At 38.2% G+C, this 18,315-nt stretch overlaps 1 protein-coding gene across 3 annotated transcripts; it reads right to left on the bottom strand.

The window, feature by feature from the left end:
• Window positions 1–221: 221 nt before the first annotated feature.
• XIAP (X-linked inhibitor of apoptosis) lies at window positions 222–16,214 on the bottom strand. 3 transcript variants are annotated; one of them, XM_072929126.1, is made up of 7 exons: window positions 16,111–16,198; window positions 8,233–9,135; window positions 6,584–6,683; window positions 5,447–5,525; window positions 4,825–4,858; window positions 3,385–3,609; window positions 1,134–1,941 (listed from the first exon to the last, which is right to left on the bottom strand). In XM_072929126.1, exons 2-7 carry the CDS (start codon window positions 9,101–9,103, stop codon window positions 1,748–1,750), a joined length of 1,503 nt encoding a protein of 500 aa, XP_072785227.1. In that variant the 5' UTR covers window positions 9,104–9,135; window positions 16,111–16,198; the 3' UTR covers window positions 1,134–1,747. The 3 variants fall into 3 exon arrangements, with proteins under 3 accessions (XP_072785226.1, XP_072785227.1, XP_004177278.5); XM_004177230.6 differs by lacking the exon at window positions 16,111–16,198 and adding an exon at window positions 13,504–13,590; XM_072929125.1 differs by lacking the exon at window positions 3,385–3,609 and having other exon boundaries at window positions 222–1,941; window positions 16,111–16,214.
• Window positions 16,215–18,315: the final 2,101 nt, after the last annotated feature.

Here is an 18,315-nt window from a genome sequence, read left to right as displayed (position 1 = left end):
CAGAAAACCCTCCCTGCAAGGAGGAATGGGAGCTGGAACATGGCTGTCAGGACTGCCAGTCCATATCTGTCCCAAAAGATCCCTGTATGCATGAATTATCTGAAATGTTAAACTCCCCACAAAGGTACTGAAAGGCAAAATAAAACTGAATTCTTCATGAATTTCTAGTCATAATCTATTTCCAAGACCAAATTCAACCATAAAAAATAGCAAAACTAATGTTAGATTTATAATTAACAAACTTTAATCTATAGAAACAATAGATTTTATTTTCGCTCCAATTAAAATAAGTCATTATCCTTAAGAACAGTCAGGTTAAATTAATAAATTTAATTACAAAACAAAAAGCAACAGAAAGCAGCCTTCTCTTTTTTTTTTTTTTATGTGAGAATCAAGTACACTGCTCAAGGAACATCTGGGTTGCACTTTATTTTAAATATTCATACCATTACACAGCACAGATTTTAAAAAATAGAAAAGGTAGATAATACATTTCTGTGTATTCAAAACTTTAACAACATGAAAAACTATGTTCTATATATTCTAAACTTTAGTGTATAGAACTCAAAAATATATACACAGAACATATCAGTATTGCCACAAAATAAGGAAGTGACATAATCAAGCAGTGATCATAAAACAGCTGTACTTAAATACAAAGCTATGATAATTTCAAAATAAGGAATGGGGATCAGTCCTGCTAAAAATAGTTTAAATATTTTAAAGTGACTCTCATTAGAATAGCTCCTGACTTTTAAATTTAAATACTGCAAACTGACATGAACAAAAACGAAAGATTTCTAACATTGCTAGTAAATTTTAAAAAATAATTTTCTAGGAGATAAAGTTTAATTTTCTCATATGAAAATATAAGTTATAAAGCACTGCAAAGTATTGGCAGATAAATCAGTTAGGATGATGCTGTGTTACAAAAAAAATGTCAAACTGAACATCTTTTTGTGTAAGTGGCAAATTTAAAATGAGTCTCCTCTCATGAAGGGCACAGGGTACATAAAATTTCCTTAATTTCTTGAGTTCCCTTTTAATCAATAAAATTAATGAACATTTTATATAAAGATGGATCTTTGTGAAAAACAGATGTCTAAACCAGTCTACTGAACACAATTTATACATCTGAACCAGAAAAATAGATAGGAAGACTAGAATTCAATTAAAACAGACAAAGCTACAAAGTAGCAGAAGTAACCATAAGGATACAGCAGCAGGTTTATATGTATTGTCTGAATTATGTCACAACCAAAGTTACAGAAAAAAGAGACTATTTTCTATCCTACATAATATTTTTAAAAATCTAAAATCTCAGGTACAATATATATGTATACAATTATAGTTTTATTAATTTATTTACAGATTTTATATAAGGACAGGCTCTTTGTACAACTCTATTTGTACAGACATCAGTCATACAGAGTCCTACCAAAGTGAAGCAAAGGAATGATCACATAAATAAAGGTTTACATTACTTGGGCTTTCCCATATCAGGTCTATGAACTGAAGTTACAAAATATACATATTTGCCTTTCATACATATTGCTTTTTACATACAAAAAATTCATTTAAGGAAAATAATTTGTAAAGTGTTAAAATTTGTACAGTTTGACAGCAGAAAAATCTAAGTCCTGCCATATGGTTACATTCTGGAATTAACTGCATTTTTTACATTATATTACACATTTTTAAAGTAAAAAAACAGGAAACATTTGCATCCATAGTGCTGTGTATTTCACTAATACATAAAAATTTCCTGTATTTTCATAATATCTGAACGACACAGAGGGCATTCATTAAGTAATTGAGCACATTCCTTACAGGCTACTAGGTGACCACAGGGAATGAAGACAACTGACACGTCCTTAGCCATACAGATTTTACAGAGCTTTTCTTCCTGCAAACGTCTTAACTTCTCTTCAGTACTGAGGTCTAAGGAAAAAGATACATAAAAAGAAGTTAACATACTTACTACCATTGAATCTCATTATATTTTTTTTCTCTTTACACACAAGGACAAGGTTTTCTTCATATGATTTAAAGGTCACACCCTTAAAAAACCCTAAGAAGAAGTAGAAGAGAGGAATCCTAGCTGTAGCACAGAATCCTCTTTTTTTATTTCCCCTTCTATCCCATTACATCTCCCAGGCCAATGCAAGCAGGGAGTGCATCTGTCTGTATTTGTAACACCTTGAACAGCTTGAAACACCTATAGAATTTAAAGATATGCATTTTTCAGTCAGGAACCATTCTTTTCACAGACCTCTCACTGACAAAATTTCCCCAAAATTTGAGCTGAAGGTAAAAGAAAGGTTTGTTGTTACTGGTTAAGTCATTTGGATTTTATTCCTTTTCCTGAGTTTAATGAGAAAATGAGGATGTGACTTCCTTCCCTGCCCCCATCTTCAAAATGTCCATCCTTCAGAAAGCTTAAAATCTGTTAAGACAGAGTCAATTTGGCATTGTACATGAGCTCTTTATTATTCTAATATGCCCCATTTGAAAATACAAAATTCAGACACCTTCCCCTGCCACTTGGGGGAAGCTCTGCACAGCCAACCATCAAAATAAGGTCCAGCTGCACTGCAAGTTCTTCTTCCCCCACAATGTCCTATTAAAAATCTTATTAAAATGAGTGGGTTGGTAAAATCTCAGCTTATCATGCCAACCAGATGGTCTTTGCCCCCCCTATAAATTCACCCATATGCTTGTCTTAGATTACAAGTCTCCTGATTTAGAACTCCTGGGTTTGGTTTAGTTGCAGAGTGCACCACAAAGGCTTTCTGAACATGACTTGCATGTCCCAGCAAAGCTGGAACATAAATGACTGAATAGAAACACCATTTAGATGCACATTTGCTCTTATTGGCCAAGAACAAAAATACTTCTACCCCAAACAAAATTATGTATTGTAAAATAAACACCCCCCCACTGTGACTTTTCTGTATTGAATACACTGAATATGACAGTGTGTCCCTGGGTCTATTTCATTTTTCCACATCTATAGTTCATCTTATAACTATATTCTTGTAGTTACTCTTGCTTTTATGTTTAAATATAATTGTCACAACAATTTTGGCTTTTCTTGTTAGCACATACAACCTTTCCCAGAAGCATACTAGACTGTCACTGTTACACACCTGTGAGATACCAATACTACTTATTTTATTATAAATGCTGCTACACTCAAATATTTTAACACCCTGTTTGTTCAGGGGTGTTCACCCTGTTTTTCTGAATGTCCCAAATTGTAAATTAATTTTAATTTACAATACTGTAAATTTACCATAGGTAAGACTGGGATCAGAGGGTAGAATAAACAGATAACACTAAAAAATATTTCACAGACTAAAAAACTGATATGAAAGTACACACAGAGGTTTTGTAACTGAATAAGCTCATCTTGCTCAACTGGGATTTCATTTGGTTCTTCTTCCCTTGTATTTTCTTTATGAGCACTTAAATCTGCTACCAGATCCTCAACAGATGTGTGACTCTCTCCAGTCATCTGCAATCTCTTTTCCATGGTGTTCCTAATCTCAGACAAACTGAAACCCATGGCTATGGCACTTTGTACCCAAGGATTCTGTAAGAGATCATCTAAAACAAGAAATTAAAAACAAAAAAAAAAAACACTTTAAGAAGGATGAATCTGATTATCTGACAGTATTGACTACAGTACTCTAAGACACATATTTGCAAAAAATATGTAATCAAAGGAACCATATTTCCAATTAGAGAATTTTGCTAATTGTAAAGACTGCAGATTTGAGCTTTTTTTTTTCTATCCTAGCTTTCCCAGTTTCCCCTCATCTACTTATAGAAATCCTCCTAGATTTGCTCTTCAAATCAACTACTTCAAATTAAATAACCTGTCTCATAAAACTACCATCACAAATTTTGTAGCTGAATGTTCAGTGACATTCATCCAAAAAGTCACAATGCATAAGTAACATTACATCAATTTTAATTCAGTTCAGAGAAGGAAAAAAACTCATACATGTGTTGATAGAAACCAATAAATAATTTGAATTTATAAAACCAAAACACAGCACTACCAACAAGCAAATAGGTCTACCTACGGTAAGACGCAACACTACTTGGGGAAACCATTATTCAGTTTGTTGGACCTTCTCCTTCCTTTTACCTATCAGCCTTAGTCAAACAGAAAAATTTCTGAATTTTTAAAAACAAAACCTTTTTTTTTTTCCCCCAAGGTTCTTTTGTTTTCACTCTCATAAATGAGCAGTATGGGAGAGTTCTAAGCAGGTTTTGTGTAGCCACTCTTACTATCAATAGCTCCCATTTCCTGTGATGAAGCTGCTTGACTGGCCCTCCTACTACCCCTTTGACTGTTTTGTCTTTTTATTGCTTGGTATTTGTGAAAAGCATTGCAGGAATGTGTACTACTGGAAGACATAATAAACTACTTCAGCTTGCTCAGTCCTTGCCATTGGACAGACCAACTTTTCCTGCCCATGAAGAAAGGCTGTCTCTATTAAGTATCCTTTAACATTCATCCCACAGCACTATTAATTCAATGCTTGATGCACACTCACTTGTGGCTATAAGACTCAGTCCTATACAAACTTCTTCCATGGTTCACAACCTTTAATTTACAATATTTACCAAATTGTAATTATATTTCCTCTAAGAGAAATAAAATACGCTCTTCAGTTCTTTGGAAGCAATGAAGAATATAATTCAACAATTTGCCTGTAGTAGGGTTATTTTTAAAATTAACCATTCCTGTCACTATACATTCCAATATGGATATTCCAAAATGGGGGGAGGCTGCTTGTTTTAAACAGATACCTTTAGGAAGTATTGTCCCTTCGGCAGCTTCTGTCTAAAAATGAAACATAAAGAAATAAAATTACAATTCTGGAGAAAGTAGAAGGAAATGCATACAGTTAGAAAAAAAAAAAAAGCTATTTGATCTCAAGTTCTTTTAGTGACTAAAACTATTTATCTGCTCTGAACAAAATTATCAGTATTTTGTTATAATTTTAACCTATCTCTGCAATAACCATATGTACATAATTTTTAGTCTACAAAAGCATTCTAAAACATTACTTTTACATTTTAGTGACTACACACAAGTTTAAAAATGTTCTACCAAAAATAAAAGAAAATGTATCTGCTACTATTTGTCATCAACCTTAGGTTCCCAGGCTATAAAACAAATGGCACCTGTTCAGTATCCAATATACAACGTTCACAAGGTGCCCTGGCTGTGATCCTTAACCCAGGCTATGGAGAACAGGGAGTTGGGTACACTCTGATTGACAGAAACAAAACATACTGCAATACATTCTGCCAATGAAAGTAGCAGCAAGTGGATTAAATGATAGGCATGTAATTAAAAGATAACTTCATATAAAACGATGTTGATTTTTGCTATTTTAACAAAATGATTAATAAGCAAGACACTTACTTTTGAATCCCTACATCCATCTTTTAAGTGAACATTATTTATAAATTCTATTCCCTTTTCATTGCTCACAAATCTGCACCTGAAAATAAGAACATTTAGATTTAATAGAACTGCATTAGCAGCAAAAATTTGTTATGTAACTGTGGAAGTTTTGATTAATTGCCTACATCATACAGATTGCCTGCTTTTAAAATCTCTAAATGTTTAGTCAGCATCTGTGATGTCACTGTAATAGTTCTAAGAACATCTTAAACACTTAAGCAGTACTTATCTTTCTCCCATTTTTGGTGAAGAAGAAAGCTTAAGAGTTGTTGGCCATGACAGCTCATGACACAGAATTCTAGAAGTAAAGGGTCACTCAAATGAAAAACAAACATTATGTTAAAATGCTGGTTCTTACAGTCTCACAATCGAAGCAAACAGCTGCTGGTGAAACAGGTGCTTTCCATGCTTTCTTTCATTATTTTCCAGACATTCTTAACCACTGGGCAGAGCTATTTCCTACCAGAAGATTTAGGGAATGCCATAACTCCTTGACAAGAGTTCTCCAGCTCCAGCAGTTACTTCACCTTCAGGAACAGACAGCTGCTGTGAGGCTGACACACTGCCACTGAGGCTGATGTGCAAAACCTCAAAACAGATTTTAGACAACACTGGCAAGTTTCTAAAAACTACTTCTGGTACTACTAGTACTACAGTCTGGAATCCTTAATCCTTTCAAATTAGAGAGAACTATGTTTTATATACCATGCCACTAACCCACTACTTGGGTTTGTTTGCTCTATGGCAGCTGTTTAGTAATTTTGTATCTTGGTATAAGTTACAAACTTTTACATATAGCAAGCTACAAAAATAACCATTACAATGTAGCACTTGGAAACAATAAAAACCGCTCAGATACATACTAACAAAACTACACAACTTTTCTTACTGAGAAAGCAAGCATCATTTAAATACAGACACAGATATATTCTCTTTAATAATGCTATAAATAAGACAAAATTATTTGCATAAATATTAACAGTGCTAAGCCATAATCAACTTTCTCAAGCCTTTATTAGTATGCTGTCATTAAAATGCAATGTACTGTAAATTAGACTCAGACTCACACCAAGAAAGCACTAAGGGATACCTTACCCAGGAAACCATTTGGCATGTTGATCCCAAGGGTCTTCATTTTCCTTCCATTCTTGCAATCCTCCACCACAGTGGAAACACACAACATGATCACCATTACCTGAGGAAACCACACAAGAATAAAGTTGCATACTTTGTGCAGGCATAATACCAAGTTTTCAACTAAAATGTTACATTAAGAAATATTTATTTTACTGATTTACAATTTCAATTGAAAATAACTCAATTTTAAGAGAGGACAACATACATGATTTGAAACAAATGTTCAGGGGAGAACTGAGCTTAAAGAAACACAAAATAAGAGAAGCAAGTTTCCTGAATTTTATTTTAGTAAATAATTATACAGATAAAAAACCAAAAGCTGAAAATAATCTGTTTTCATAGAGCTCAATCCAATGGAAAACAAGGCCTGAAGATGTCTGGCACAAAGAATGAGAGATGTTTACATGGCTTTGTGGTCCTCCATTTCCCATTAAATCAACAGGCCCTAACCAGCAATAGCAAAACCAGTTGAGGAGAACTGCATCCTCTCTGTCCTAGCACTGTGCCTACTGTGATCCCAGACTGCCCCAGAAACTGCTTATATATCATTTTTATTGGAATGAGAGGAGGTATGGGTAGTGTTTCCACATAGAATTAAATTCGTCTCAGGCCACAGGGAACAGTTTTCACAGAAGTCACTGAAGAGTCCTCAGTCTGATAAGCAGGTGCCCAGTTAGTGCAACTCTACCATACAGATCTTTCAGTACTTCTATGAACCCAAGAAGAAATCAATAAAATAGTTCTAGTGGGTACAAATATTGTTCATTTATAACCTACAGGTTACAGGAATATAGCAAAGATTTTATTTATGACCACAAGTGAAATAAACAGAATCATACTATAAAGTTCTGAGACGTACTAAGAGAGAAGTCAAGTAAGATGAGAGCAAGAAATTATCCCAGATAATAATCCCCTTTTCCTTGTGACTGAGTAAGAGCAACACTTTGTACTTGTACAATATCCCTCAGTGTGGAATGTCAAAGGGCTTTAATGGTACTGTGCAATTCCATCTAATTGAGAAACCAATGCATAGAGATGGTGTCTTATCCAAATCAAATACTACATGTGTAAGAGTAAAAGCTCTTCCACTGGTACCACTGTCTTCATAAAGTAGGGATTAGTGGTATTTGCTTGTTTTGGGTGTCCACATGCCATGATAATGCAAACTCATGTTAACTAAGTTAACAATAGCACACAATCTGGATTGTCTTGTTTACATGCTTTTGTACAGGCCACAGGCCCATTCCTTACACCTAAGGTCTGGAGGACGGCACTTCATTTCTTTAAAATTATTAACTCAGATAATTGTCATTGTGAAAGATGTATTATAAAGGTTTTAACAGGCAAAAAAAAAAAACCAAAAAACTTGGTTGTTTTACTGCTAAGAGGAAATTTATGATCAAGCCTATGCTTTGCTAGTAACCACACATGGCACAATGTATGCAATTTTACATAAGAACTGTAGAAAGTAGATAACTGAGTAAAGAGATTCTGGCAAATTGTTTCATATAAAACTTTTTAAAATTGGATTTTTTTTCCATAACAAGACACTTCCTCATGTACAATTTCTTTGTAAAAGGTATTAGTAATTTCAAGGTCTGGCTTACCTACGCTATAGAACCCAGCTTCTGCAAGTCGCTCCTTGTCAACAGGATATATCCAAGATAAAAATGTTTGTAAACGTTTTCCATATTTTGTCATAGACGGATTCCTTGGGTGCTGTGCATTATTCAGACCACTTATGCCAAGCTCAGAAGGAATAGATTCACTTGAAACATTTCCTATATCCCGGCCCTGGACAAAAAGGCATTTAGGAAAATGCCTCTTGTGTTCTGACCAAGCTCTGTCACTGGGTTCCCAGTTCTTCAATTTTCCACCACAACAAAAACATGCCACTTGGTCACCAACACCTGTATAATAAAATCCAGCATTAGCTAATTCCTGTGGCGTCAACCGGTCATTGAGGGGCCAGTTGTGAAAAGACTTTAACCTTGTTTCTTCACTGCACATAGCAGGGTTTTTAGGATACAAACTATCTGACATATCCACAACCTGTCTAGTTCTCAAAAGGTAATCTGCCTCCACATCAGGGTCATCCAGGGCACATGGGAGGGCTGAATTGCTGGTACCATTTTCAGTTCTATTCTGGTAGTTCTGGGCAACAGGATCCATGTCACTTTTCAGAAAAGCAGATTCAGTAATAAACTTGCAGGTGGGGGCAAGCTTTTTATGTCTCTCAAGTGCAGAATCCCCAGGCACCCATCCTTCAATAGTTGTATTGCAACTGAAGCACTTCACTTTGTCACCTTCTCCAGTATACACAAAGCCAGCTTGTGCTAGAGCCAACACGGAAACAGGACAGCCCTGTGGAAATCCAACAAAAGTTCCCTGTCGCTCACGCTCCTGCGCCCATTCCCGGGCACCGTCAGTGTCTGCAGAGGCACAAGCGTCCGAGTTCTGTGGGACATTACACGTCATCTCTTCATAGGCAGGGCTCCCCTTTGGATTTCCTAAACAAAGAACATATGTTTTAATTTCCAGACAGAAGGATAGATCATATACAACCCTGGAAGCTGGCTAAATTCAACTACAATGTGTTATGTATTAAAATAACAGCTCCTCCTCTTCTCCCCCATTTCACCCTTGCCTGCATTACCTGCCACATAGAGGCAAACACCAAGATATTAAAACCAAAATAATAAAAAATTTGTAAAGAAAAGCAGAAAGATTAAGATATCTTAGAGGCCTATAAACATTTACCTGGAGAACACACAGGTTTATAGCTTTAAAAGCACATTCTATTTCTTAACAAAGATTGCAAGAATAAAATACTTTATTAAACTTTATTAAAGCTAATAAGCCCCTGGCCAAAACCCCTCCAAAGGGCTTCGGAACCTGAAATACAAAGTTACTAATTTTAAAATACTGATCTGAGCCAGACCACAGTTGCAAGATTTTAGAGCTCAATTCTCAAACACAACTATATATTATCCTCATATGAAGGCCATGATCTCCATGCCCATTACAGGTGGGCAGCAACTGGTAAAACCATCATCAAAAAGAAAAATGCTTTTTTACTTGTCTTATATTGTAAAGACATACCTCGATTTATATTTTAGCGAAATATCTTATGAAATAAATTATTGGATATTGCACTGGGGCATTTTACCAAAGTGCTGGGCATTGCTTTTAAGATCAGTGTTTTGGGACTACACAGTACTAGTGATCATGTCCAGCATACTGCTTCCACTTTTCCACACCCTGCCTACACCCTCTACAAAAATTCCTATGCCTCTGCCATCACCCCAGCTTTCCCTCCCTGAAGGAATGTCATTCTTCTTAGCACTTACCACACAATCCTACCCCTGCCTATACTTTTCCAGGGTGAGTACCAACTATCAGTTCTGCCTCATGTCCCTTCTGTGCCACAAGGCTGCTAAGGGCACTCATACAAGCCCCATCTTTGCTGAGGATGAAACAAAGCAACTTGGCTGCAGCAGGTCCTGTGCAAGAACCACAAACTGACAGAGTCGTCACCTTCATCCTGACACAGATGAAGTCAAAGCACAGTAAACATTCATCTCTTGTCCACACAAGCGCAGTGATACTATTAACTTAAAAAGTCTTGGCTATTGCTGATACACATCTTAAAGTGTTAAATTAAATTATGAGACTGCCCAAATAAACGTCTTAGGACAAAGCAGTAATAGTTTAGTAATTAGCAAAAAGAAAGGCATATAAGGAAGAACAGAGTATGTACTTAACTGAACAAGTGCTCTTCTCCATTTTCTATATGAATCCTGAAATATATCTATTTCCAGTCTGTATACGGTAGGCCAGCACACAAAAATATAGATTCCTCAAGACCTGCATTAATATTGATTATACATTCTGTAACATCAATGCAATGATTACTTCTATAACCAGATTTAGCTTCTACAAAACTTTTTTAGGGTTCAGAACAGGGAGGGGCAAATAAAAATGCCTATGTATTGCAGGATTGCTGCATCCTCTGCCAAGATGACAAAGATAATTAGGTGATGAGCAGGTGAAGAAAACGTGACATCAGACACCTGGCATGGGTGCTTCCTGTAATCATGCAGACAAGACCTCTGAGCACCAGCCTTAATTCCTTCTGTCTCAGTTCATGACTAATGTAATAACACTACAAATTATACTGTGGCTTTCTGGTTTAGCTTAGCAAATTCAAAAATAGCATCTGAATAAATTGCATTGACTGACCTACAAATCTGACCTATATGCTTGTTTCGACTTTGAAGGGCAAAGACACCCAAACCAGTAATTACATTTAGTAATATGAAAGTTGTCATAAACCATGTATTTTTATATAAATATACACATTGAAAACAATTGGTTTTTTATAATGAAATCTTAAAAGCTTTTATGTTTATTGCTCATGTTTATTTCCTTATAAAACCTTGCTTTGAGGCCTCTAGAACTGTTCCTGTAAAGATCTCAATTGACTGTAAGCATCTATCACTACTACACTGCATCCATGAAAGAATTGGTATTACTCAAAACCAGTTAGCTGCACAGTAATGTTCTTATCTGCAAACCTGAAAGACTTTCTATAAGAACACAAACAAAGCCTACCTCACATCCTACAAAGACTCCTTCTCAAACTGTCCATTGAAAAACCCAAATATCTATGGCTTTTGCTGTATGAATAGCAGTATACCTCTATTTCTGTTGCATTTATATAGAAATGAGTTCAGAAACAGTGATAAAAAAATCTTCCTATATAAATTTTTGACATTTTAATTTTTTGTTTTGTGTATGTTAGTTTTTTCTAAAATGCCATGAATACTTCAAAAATTCTTCTGTTAATGTGGTTGATAAAAAACAAATTATGTCCTTCCCATGGTGATAATGAAAATATTTGCTACATTTGGGTTCTCTGGAGTCAATTCTCACAATCAAAACAATATGACAAGCACGTACCAAGAGAGCAATAAGCACTGATACAGAAGACACAATTACAACAGATCAATTCTTTAATATGAACTAGTTTTTTTCAAATTATATCAACTACATAATTTAATCATGATCAGTTGCAGCAGAAAGGTTCAACTATCATTCTAAAAGCCTAATCTAACTACTGCAGTGACAGAAGCAGGGCCAGTCCCTCCCAGGAAGAGGCAAGGTTTCACCATGCTCCAGCCACACCAGGAAGCCCTTCCCTTACAAACGCCCCTCGAAACGTGGCTGCTTTGCATTTCACTACAGTTTTATCTGTAAGAAACACCTTTATCAAGCATTGAGGCAAACTCCCTGCCTGTGTAAGTATTGTTTTATATACAACATTAGTACTACTTTAAGTAAAGTATCATGCTGAATTATTTCTTTTTCAAACTGTTAAAAGCAACTACTCAAAGTGTAAAATTACAGCTAGCTTATGAAGACTGCTTCTGCACATATTTTTTAGCAGTTGCCTAACTCCAGTTAGTTGGAATAATGATCTACAACAATATCTGACATCATAGCAGCACTCAGACACATTAACTGTAGCAGAATAATGAGTGAGGGTAAATTTTTGAATAGTCTACAGCTAAGAAACATAAATTCACAAAAATCTGCCACCTAAGATGGGCACACAAGACTTTACAATATATACCAGTAGCCAACATGAGGTCAGAGTATACTCAAAGTATACTGAAATTAATGAAGCCATTTTGCATAGGTTTTAATTAACCACATATGAATTAAAGGCAGAAGCTCCAGAAATGTTAAAGAACATCTTCACTTATAAAGCCCAAATATTTTAACTATTATTGAAGCTTTAAAAATATTTTTATACAGTGAGTACACAGTCTATTTTAGCCTGAAAGGCTTCCAGAAGCTAAGCCAAGTTTAATCCTGCTTTTGAACAACTGAAGGCTATTTGCCACAAGACACCCCCTCTTTCAACCTGAATGGCCAATTTATACAGCCTACTAATTATGTTTCAGAAAAAAGTAGAGACAAAAATATATAGTAAAAATGTTAACTTGTTCAAAATGCAAAATTATACATTGTGGCTCTGCAAAACAAACATGCTTAATTCAGCTTTAAAAATATTAACAGGTATTGATTTTATGCAAAAATACATGACCATATTACCTAGATTTGAAAAGCTTGAAAGGAAAAGTACAAAACTCACTTTTCCCTTTCAAGTATATTTTACTAGATGTGATTATTTCCATCCTTAACCCCAAACTAGATTGGCATTATAAGGAGTTATTTTTAATTCTTTTACATGACTAGCATGGCAGTAACCTCCAAGTCAGAAATCTACTTGCACAGCTTCATGATCCTGACCAAAGGGTTGACTGAATTTTGAAATGTGAGTAGTGCACCAAGTAAATATCAAACAGAACATAATGTACCAGCTGACACACAGATTATGCATATGTCACTTCAATGAACTTCAGTTTCTGCTTGCTCAGCTGCAATTAGATCAAGGAAGGTGCATGCTGCTAACAGAAAACCTATTTATAAAGATTAAAATGACCACAAACATGATCTATATAAACAGTGTTTGCAAATTTCAGCATATTTATATCTAATGATCAATAGCTGTTTTTAAAAAAAGTTCTGTTTAGGTATTTTTGATTTATTTTAGAAAGAGGGTATGTATCTACAGAATGCCTCTTGATTCAGTGCCAAAGCTTACATAACCCTATCAGCTCAGCTTTATTTGTCTGTTCTTCCAACAGGTCCTACTTAGCCTCCCATCAGGGCTTGTCATCACAGGAAGTCAGACAGTTGCTCAAGGTTATAGCACGTTATTACATCCTCCTAATTTTTAAGTTAAGTTACAAAGACTTTCATGCTCTCCCTGTCTTCCAAATGTACATACCAGGCCAACAGAAACATACCATTTTGAGAACTATTTTCTTCATGAAGAAGTCACATGGCTATGGAATAGAGAAATAAACAAACAAACAAACAAAAAGATGGCTTCATGGCTGCTTAGGGCAGAGAAAGAAAATCCTTTGTGAGAATTTCCAAGTTAAATGTCATCAGAAGTCTAGCTGTATGTATGAGAAGGAAGGACTAAGTATCAGCTTCTATAGGAAAAACTGGAAACCTGGCATGCTGTAGCCCAAGAAAGATACTGCTCTTGTGGCTAAGAAACAAAAAAACTCCACTGAGTCAACAGGGGTTATTAAAAATAACAGTCAGTAGTAAAAAATGCCTACTAAAATCTGCAGTGCCCTGAGATGCACTTTCTTTCCTGATGAGCTGAGCTTCAGCTTTTGGTGCTACATCCTTCTTTCACAAATAATTTAAACTTCTAATTGAAGAAAATGATGGAAAAGGAGGGCGTTTTTCATCCGAGAGCTATTATAAGAAATTTCAGCTACAGCAACACGAGTCATGGCACAGCAAAACTGCTGAATCTTCTGGACTCAGACAAGGTTGGAAAAGCCCAGACCGGCACCTCCTGCCTCAGGCAGCGGCGAGGGCGTTCCCAGCCCTGCCAGCGCTCCCACCCCACGCTGAACTCACGGCTCAGTCACTCAGCTGCAGCCCGAGAGAGAACAGCATCCTGATCCCTGCTGGTGTCACAGCCTGAGAGAGAACAGCATCCTGATCCCTTCTGGTGTCACAGCCTGAGAGAGAACAGCATCCTGATCCCTGCTGGTGTCACAGCCCGAGAGAGAACAGCATCCTGATCCCTGCTGGTGTCACAGCCCGAGAGAGAACAGCATCCTGATCCCTTCTGGTGTCACAGCCTGAGAGAGAACAGCATCCTGATCCCTGCTGGTGTCACAGCCCGAGAGAGAACAGCATCCTGACACCTTCTGGTGTCACAGCCCAAGAGGGAACAGCATCCTGATACCTTCTGGTGTCACAGCCCGAGAGAGGCCAGCAAAAAGGAGAAAGAATGTAAAGCAGACAATTGAATCTCATGATCCAGATTTCTCTCTCCTAGGAAATCCCATATCTGATTATAAACTGGATTTCTGGAACTCTTCAGCTCCCTGCAGCTGTACCACCCACCTTGGGAGGACAGCAACAGACAGAAGTCCTATCATAGGTACACATGCCCTGAAATGAAATTAATTTTCATACTTCTAAAATTGAGATATGAACACATATTTCCTTACTTTTCTGATAACAAATTCAAGTCTGTTTTGTATCAGTGGGAGCAGTCAAAAAAAACCATAACCAACCATCCTCATCAGCATTCTTTCACTTTTGCTGCTGACTGCAAAGGACAAGGTCAGAGGAGATGTAGAACAATCATTAACTGATTCCTTTGCCCTTCTTGGCCAGTGCTGTAGGTGCCAAGCTTTTCATAATAGCGAGTAGTTGAGATTGTTTAAAGGACCTCAAAGAAAACTGCAGTCAAGCACATAGCAAAAGGAAGAAATTAAGAAAACTTAAAATATTCAAATAAAAGGTTAACGAGCCAATCCATCACACAAAAACTTGCCTTCTTAAAGATAATACTTCACTGTTTTCTTCTCTGTTATGTGGTGATTTACTTCAGGATGAACAATGAGTAATTAAGTAAATCTGTATCCTTCTGCTCTTTGTCCAGGTATTAGATTAAAAAAAAAAAAGATATTTGACAAAAAGGTAAAAGAGGCTTTTTTCATGCAGTTGGTTGCCTTTCCTTCAAAATTGGTCTACTGTAAGATCTTGAAGTTTCTATACGTTTACTTAGAAAACAAAATTCTCCCAGTTAGCTACATGAATATTTGCATTAAAATTGCAATTTAAGACTGTAGCAGTAAAGGGATGATGAAAATAATGGTGCAAATACGTCTGCAGCAGATACAGTTTAAAAACAGTGCAAAAATTAGCCAAACCAAAATGCATGCTTACAACCATTTATATGGCTTTCAGCAGGAAGACAGATGCACCAGACAAGTAGTACAGAAGCAGAAATACACATACTGTTAGAGAGAAGCATTTAAGCATATGATCATAGACATTGTGCAAAACTTAAATTACCACTGAAAAAAATACTTTAAGTGAACTTGCCCCTGTAGAATTCTTAATAGCTGCTGTAATGGAACAAAACTGCATTTCTATGAACAAGAACCAGTTCTAGAAAGTGATGGGCCTAATAAAAACTTAAATAATAAAAGAGTGGGCAAGGAGAGATAATAGTCAAATACGTCAAAAGAACCACAGAGGCCACAGAAGCGCTTATGAGCATAGATAATTTTTCATCCACTTTCGCAGAGAGCAGCATCGAAGGTTCGAGCCGGGGCACGGCTCGGGACCGGGTCTGGGCTCCGCCGGGGCAGCCCCGGCCCGACCCGGCCCGGCCGGCGGCGCGCCCGTCCCCATGGCAACGCCTCCGCGGCCGGGGGCGGCGGCACGGGCCCTCGGCAGCGAGAGACCGAGCCCCCGCTGCACGCGGAGAGCCCCGCCGAGCCGCCCCGAGCGGCGAGAGCCCCCAGCGCGGCAGCCCGGCCCGCCCCCGGGTCCCGCCGCCCCGGTCCCGCCGCCGCCCCGGCACTCACCGGGCGCGTCCCGTCCTGCCCGTCCCGTCCGCTCCCGGCGCCGGCGCCGCGCTCGGCAGCGCTCCGCGAGAAGATGGCGGCTCCCGGCAGGCTCAGCGCCGCGCGGGAACGAGCGGCGCCCCCTGGCGGGCCGGTGGGGGCGCGGCGGGCGGGCTCCCGCCGGCGGAGGGCGGCGCGCGGCGGCGGCGGGAGGAAGTGCAGGACGGTCCTCGGGACCGCTCCTCGTTACCTCATCCCCCTCAGCACCTTCCATCCCCTCGGGACCGCTCCTCGTTACCGCATCCCCCTCAGCCCCTCGGGACCGCTCCTCGTTACCCGCATCCCCCTCAGCCCCTCGGGACCGCTCCTCGTTACCGCATCCCCCTCAGCCCCTCGGGACCGCTCCTCGTTACCCGCAACCCCCTCAGCCCCTCGGGACCGCTCCTCGTTACCGCCATCCCCCTCAGCCCCTCGGGACCGCTCCTCGTTACCGCCATCCCCCTCAGCACCTTCCATTCCCTCTGACCGCTCCTCGTTACCCATACCCCCCATAGCCCCTCGGGACCGCTCCTCGTTACCGCATCCCCCTCGGCCCCTCGGGACCGCTCCTCGTTACCGTCATCCCCCTCAGCCCCTCGGGACCGCTCCTCGTTACCCGCATCCCCCTCAGCACCTCGGTCCCTCGGTCTCTCTGAAATTTTCTTTACACAATCACACAATCATGTTAAAAATTTCAATCAGTTTCAACCAGTTTGAGTCAGATAAACATAAACTGGATTTAACACACAGTTCTTTGACACAAACTGTTTAGTCAACCATGGGTCAAGAGTCACTGTGGTTCATACGGGAAACTGTATTTGTTAACACAATCCCTAAGAAATTAATGTAATTTATTTCCTACTCATCTTATTGACTTATCAATTGGACTACTAGTGCCAAATTAATGAATGGAGTGAAAAAACCTATGCAAACCAGAGCTGGGATTTCAGAGTTGCAGCAAAGAAGAAAATCAAATATGGAAAAATCACAAAATGGCGACTTGACAAGAAACATTTTCTCATGAATATGACAATAGAAAATTGAATAACTAATAAGTAACAGATGTCTGAAAGCTGCCTTTTCCCTTGACTTATATCCAGTGCTTTCAGTACCATTGGAAGAAGAGATTCAGTCATTTGATAGGAAAGCCAAGCATTTGTATGCTGGTCCACAGAAAATCAAATCTGATTCTCTCTTTCAAAATAGTACGACACTCTTTCTCTTTATCCACAGCATTTACTATTACAGCACGTTCTTTCCTTCTTTTTGTTGCAAGCAGGTGATAAATGTCATTCTTGTTACACTTTCATGAAGTCAGTGGAGAAGTCTGAAGGGAAGTTTGAGAAAAATAGAGGCATAATTATAGTACAGACAGAGGAAAAGCTGAAAACACCCGATGAGTCTTTTCAACTTCAGCAATGAAATCTTACGCAGGACAAACATTCCTGTAACTCCCAAATCCATTGTTGTCACACAATGCAATAAAATACCTTCTCATTAAAACTAAAACCATCAAAAAATGGCAACAGTACTGAACTTGATAATAACTTTTCCCAGTGGGAAAGTTACATCTAAGCATGTAAACACTGACTCATCCTTTGAAGGCTTAGTATGCTGCTGCTGCTAAAACCACTTCGAAGTTCACTTCAGCGTGATGTCAAATCAGACACAAACTGTTTACATTCTTTCACAATCACTGAGCAGACGAGCTAAGATAAAAGCCAAATGAAGAGGAAAATGCAACCAGTGATTTATCTTAGTTCTGTTTGAACTGATTAATGCAAGAAATAATTATCTAGAGCTGGGACTTTGGACTTAGCAAGCATGTGACATATGATGACATGCATGGTTTTCTATTCATAATTCCTTCATGCTGGAATATTAGTTCTGGCACACAGGTACTATGTAAGTCTGATACAATAAGTAGAAAAATGCCAATTTCAAGGCAATGCTTGCCTATTCCCTGTATGTTTCCATATGTATACTCTGACAGGAGAAAAGAGACAGAGAGGAGCAAAGAAGAATGCTGTGGTTAACAAACATGTCCCTTTAACTGATCACTTTGGTCATTAATTATCCCCACATCCTGTTGATGATGTCTGAGAGTTCTTATGTATGTGGGCAACTCAACATGACCATCTAAATTTTAGCAGAGTAGCCTCATTAAATGTTGTATATTGCTGTAGA

This window comes from Taeniopygia guttata, chromosome 4A, assembly GCF_048771995.1.
Source record: "Taeniopygia guttata chromosome 4A, bTaeGut7.mat, whole genome shotgun sequence".
Classification (NCBI taxonomy): domain Eukaryota; kingdom Metazoa; phylum Chordata; class Aves; order Passeriformes; family Estrildidae; genus Taeniopygia; species Taeniopygia guttata.
This window is presented reverse-complemented; position numbering and strand designations above follow the sequence as displayed.